Below are 5,000 nucleotides of genomic sequence, written 5' to 3' on the forward strand. Positions count from 1 at the left end.
GGACCTGACCTGCCCCTGACCTGCTCCTGACCTGGACCTGACCTGGACCTGACCTGGACCTGACCTGGACCTGACCAGGACCAGGACCAGGACCAGGACCAGGACCAGGCTAACTCATACCTGAGTTGTCTTTTAGGTTCAAACTTTCTTCAGGTGCCGTTTTCTCTCTCTCAGGTTGTTGCAGCAGGTTTTTGTTGCTTTTGTTAAACACATTTGCTTCTGAATAAGATTATTTTTTCATCAGTAACGAGTAAAAATGTTGAAACCTGGTCCGGAATCACTCAGACAGCAGCAGAGAGAATCCTGCTGTGATTCTGGTTCAGAAACTTCACATTCAGTAGATTTTTTGTGTGTTTTGTGTGATTGTGTGTCAGCTCTTGTGTTGTGTTGCTGCTTGTTGTCAATCAAGTGTGTCAGCATCCATCCTCTGAATTTGGTCAATTTATGTATTTTTTTGATCATTTTGTGTCTTTTTTGGGTCATTTTGTCTTTTTGGTGATTTTGTGTCCTTTTATGGTCAATTTGTGTTTTTTTGGTCATTTAGTGTCTCATCCATCCATCCTCTGAATGCTCCAGGTCTCTAGTCTGGATGCTCCAGGTCTCTAGTCTGGATGCTCCAGGTCTCTAGTCTGGATGCTCCAGGTCTCTAGTCTCTGAATGCTTCATGTCTCTAGTCTGGATGCTCCAGGTCTCTAGTCTGGATGCTCCAGGTCTCTAGTCTGGATGCTCCAGGTCTCTAGTCTGGATGCTCCAGGTCTCTAGTCTGGATGCTCCAGGTCTCTAGTCTGGATGCTCCAGGTCTCTAGTCTGGATGCTCCAGGTCTCTAGTCTCTGAACGCTCCAGGTCTCTAGTCTGGATGCTCCAGGTCTCTAGTCTGAATGCTCCAGGTCTCTAGTCTGGATGCTCCAGGTCTCTAGTCTCTGAATGCTCCAGGTCTCTAGTCTGGATGCTCCAGGTCTCTAGTCTCTGAATGCTCCAGGTCTCTAGTCTGGATGCTCCAGGTCTCTAGTCTGGATGCTCCAGGTCTCTAGTCTGAATGCTCCAGGTCTCTAGTCTGGATGCTCCAGGTCTCTAGTCTCTGAATGCTCCAGGTCTCTAGTCTGGATGCTCCAGGTCTCTAGTCTCTGAATGCTCCAGGTCTCTAGTCTGGATGCTCCAGGTCTCTAGTCTGGATGCTCCAGGTCTCTAGTCTGAATGCTCCAGGTCTCTAGTCTGGATGCTCCAGGTCTCTAGTCTGGATGCTCCAGGTCTCTAGTCTCTGAATGCTTCATGTCTCTAGTCTGGATGCTCCAGGTCTCTAGTCTGGATGCTCCAGGTCTCTAGTCTCTGAATGCTCCAGGTCTCTAGTCTGGATGCTCCAGGTCTCGAGTCTCTGAATGCTTCATGTCTCTAGTCTGGATGCTCCAGGTCTCTAGTCTGGATGCTCCAGGTCTCTAGTCTGAATGCTCCAGGTCTCTAGTCTGGATGCTCCAGGTCTCTAGTCTCTGAATGCTTCATGTCTCTAGTCTGGATGCTCCAGGTCTCTAGTCTCTGAATGCTTCATGTCTCTAGTCTGGATGCTCCAGGTCTCTAGTCTCTGAATGCTCCAGGTCTCTAGTCTGAATGCTCCAGGTCTCTAGTCTCTGAATGCTCCAGGTCTCTAGTCTGGATGCTCCAGGTCTCTAGTCTGGATGCTCCAGGTCTCTAGTCTGAATGCTCCAGGTCTCTAGTCTGGATGCTCCAGGTCTCTAGTCTCTGAATGCTTCATGTCTCTAGTCTGGATGCTCCAGGTCTCTAGTCTGGATGCTCCAGGTCTCTAGTCTCTGAATGCTCCAGGTCTCTAGTCTGGATGCTCCAGGTCTCTAGTCTCTGAATGCTCCAGGTCTCTAGTCTGAATGCTCCAGGTCTCTAGTCTCTGAATGCTCCAGGTCTCTAGTCTGGATGCTCCAGGTCTCTAGTCTGGATGCTCCAGGTCTCTAGTCTGAATGCTCCAGGTCTCTAGTCTGGATGCTCCAGGTCTCTAGTCTCTGAATGCTTCATGTCTCTAGTCTGGATGCTCCAGGTCTCTAGTCTGGATGCTCCAGGTCTCTAGTCTGGATGCTCCAGGTCTCTAGTCTCTGAATGCTTCATGTCTCTAGTCTGGATGCTCCAGGTCTCTAGTCTCTGAATGCTTCATGTCTCTAGTCTGGATGCTCCAGGTCTCTAGTCTCTGAATGCTCCAGGTCTCTAGTCTCTGAATGCTCCAGGTCTCTAGTCTCTGAATGCTTCATGTCTCTAGTCTGGATGCTCCAGGTCTCTAGTCTCTGAATGCTCCAGGTCTCTAGTCTGGATGCTCCAGGTCTCTAGTCTCTGAATGCCCCAGGTCTCTAGTCTCTGAATGCTTCATGTCTCTAGTCTGGATGCTCCAGGTCTCTAGTCTGAATGCTCCAGGTCTCTAGTCTCTGAATGCTTCATGTCTCTAGTCTGGATGCTCCAGGTCTCTAGTCTCTGAATGCTCCAGGTCTCTAGTCTGGATGCTCCAGGTCTCTAGTCTCTGAATGCTCCAGGTCTCTAGTCTCTGAATGCTTCATGTCTCTAGTCTGGATGCTCCAGGTCTCTAGTCTGAATGCTCCAGGTCTCTAGTCTCTGAATGCTTCATGTCTCTAGTCTGGATGCTCCAGGTCTCTAGTCTCTGAATGCTCCAGGTCTCTAGTCTGGATGCTCCAGGTCTCTAGTCTCTGAATGCTCCAGGTCTCTAGTCTGGATGCTCCAGGTCTCTAGTCTCTGAATGCTCCAGGTCTCTAGTCTGAATGCTCCAGGTCTCTAGTCTGGATGCTCCAGGTCTCTAGTCTGGATGCTCCAGGTCTCTAGTCTGAATGCTCCAGGTCTCTAGTCTCTGAATGCTCCAGGTCTCTAGTCTGGATGCTCCAGGTCTCTAGTCTCTGAATGCTCCAGGTCTCTAGTCTCTGAATGCTTCATGTCTCTAGTCTGGATGCTCCAGGTCTCTAGTCTCTGAATGCTCCAGGTCTCTAGTCTGGATGCTTCATGTCTCTAGTCTGGATGCTCCAGGTCTCTAGTCTGAATGCTCCAGGTCTCTAGTCTCTGAATGCTTCATGTCTCTAGTCTGGATGCTCCAGGTCTCTAGTCTCTGAATGCTCCAGGTCTCTAGTCTGGATGCTCCAGGTCTCTAGTCTGGATGCTCCAGGTCTCTAGTCTCTGAATGCTCCAGGTCTCTAGTCTGGATGCTCCAGGTCTCTAGTCTGGATGCTCCAGGTCTCTAGTCTGGATGCTCCAGGTCTGTGATGATCCCAGAGGTCACAGCAGCTCATTATATACACGGAGCTCCATCCTCACACAGAAATATTTTACTTTTTTATCTCAAAACTTCAATAATTTATCAGATTCAGATTATCAAAAGACAACATGATAATTAATCACATTATTACTATGTCTGTACAGTGTTTATCAGTTTATTCAGCCTTTGTTTTCTAGGTTTTGGTTTATTTTCAGTGTTTCCTGTTTTATTTTGTAAAACTAACCTCAGGAGTAATGTGTAACAGGTGTTACCTGTCAGGTAACAGGTGTTACCTGTCAGGTAACAGGTGCGACCTGTCAGGTAACAGGTGCGACCTGTCAGGTAACAGGTGCGACCTGTCAGGTAACAGGTGCGACCTGTGTTTCAGGTGGGAGACAGAGACGACTCGAACCTGTACATCAGCACCAAGTTGAAGGCTGCAGCAGAGGTGAGTTTAGATTTGAATGTTCAGACTCAAACCAACAATCAGCACCACACGGTGTTAATAATAATAATGATAATAATAACAATGAAAATAATAATAATAATAATAATAATAATGAAAATAATAATGAAAATAATAATAATAATGATAATAATAATAATAATAATAATAATAATGAAAATAATAATGAAAATAATAATAATAATGATAATAATAATAATAATAATGAAAAAAAATTATGATAATAATAATACAAAAAATAATAATAATAATAATAAAAATAATTCATGAAACGCTGCAGTTCAACATTTTCTGTTTCTCATCTCAGATTGGAATCGATGCAAAACACGTGAGACTGCCGAAGACAGCCACCCAGGCAGAGGTAACACACACCTGTAACACACCTGTAACACACACCTGTAACACACCTGTAATACACACCTGTAACACACCTGTAATTCACCTGTAATACACACCTGTAACACACCTGTAACACACACCTGTAACACACCTGTAATACACACCTGTAACACACCTGTAATTCACCTGTAATACACACCTGTAACACACCTGTAAAACACACCTGTAACACACCTGTAATACACACCTGTAACACACCTGTAACACACCTGTAACACATCTGTAATACACACCTGTAACACACCTCTAATACACACCTGTAACACACCTGTAATACACCTGTAATACACACCTGTACCACACCTGTAACACACACCTGTAACACACCTGTAATACACCTGTAACACACCAGTAACACACCTGTAATACACCTGTAACACACATGTAACACACCTGTAATACACCTGTAACACACCTGTAATACACCTGTAACACACACCTGTAACACACCTGTAACACACACCTGTAACACATCTGTAATACACCTATAACACACCAGTAATACACCTGTAACACACACACACACACACCTGTAACCTCCGCCTGTAACCTCCACCTGTAACACACCTGTAACCTCCACCTGTAGCCTCCACCTATAACCTCCACCTGTAACACACCTGTAACACACCTGTAACCTCCACCTGTAGCCTCCACCTGTTACCTCCACCTGTTACCTCCACCTATAACCTCCATCTGTAACACACCTGTAACACACCTGTAACCTCCACCTGTAGCCTCCACCTATAACCTCCACCTGTAACACACCTGTAACCTCCACCTGTAGCCTCCACCTGTTACCTCCACCTGTTACCTCCACCTATAACCTCCATCTGTAACACACCTGTAACACACCTGTAACCTCCACCTGTAGCCTCCACCTG

The 5,000-nt window shown here is 46.1% G+C and overlaps 2 protein-coding genes across 4 annotated transcripts in view; both read left to right on the plus strand.

Annotated features, from left to right (window-relative positions):
- LOC131990883 (NACHT, LRR and PYD domains-containing protein 3-like) overlaps window positions 1-5,000 on the plus strand; it is a 220,691-nt gene that overhangs the window by 51,797 nt on the left and 163,894 nt on the right. The window lies entirely within an intron of this gene.
- The window catches only part of mthfd1a (methylenetetrahydrofolate dehydrogenase (NADP+ dependent) 1a, methenyltetrahydrofolate cyclohydrolase, formyltetrahydrofolate synthetase), a 12,578-nt gene that overhangs the window by 2,064 nt on the left and 5,514 nt on the right, over window positions 1-5,000 (plus strand). For all 3 annotated transcript variants that reach the window (XM_059356135.1, XM_059356133.1, XM_059356134.1), the window contains 2 exons: window positions 3,643-3,702; window positions 4,028-4,081. In XM_059356135.1, coding sequence (XP_059212118.1) covers window positions 3,643-3,702; window positions 4,028-4,081 — 114 coding nt within the window. The remainder of the gene's footprint in view (window positions 1-3,642; window positions 3,703-4,027; window positions 4,082-5,000) is intronic.

This window comes from Centropristis striata, chromosome 18, assembly GCF_030273125.1.
Source record: "Centropristis striata isolate RG_2023a ecotype Rhode Island chromosome 18, C.striata_1.0, whole genome shotgun sequence".
Taxonomy (NCBI): Eukaryota; Metazoa; Chordata; class Actinopteri; order Perciformes; family Serranidae; genus Centropristis; species Centropristis striata.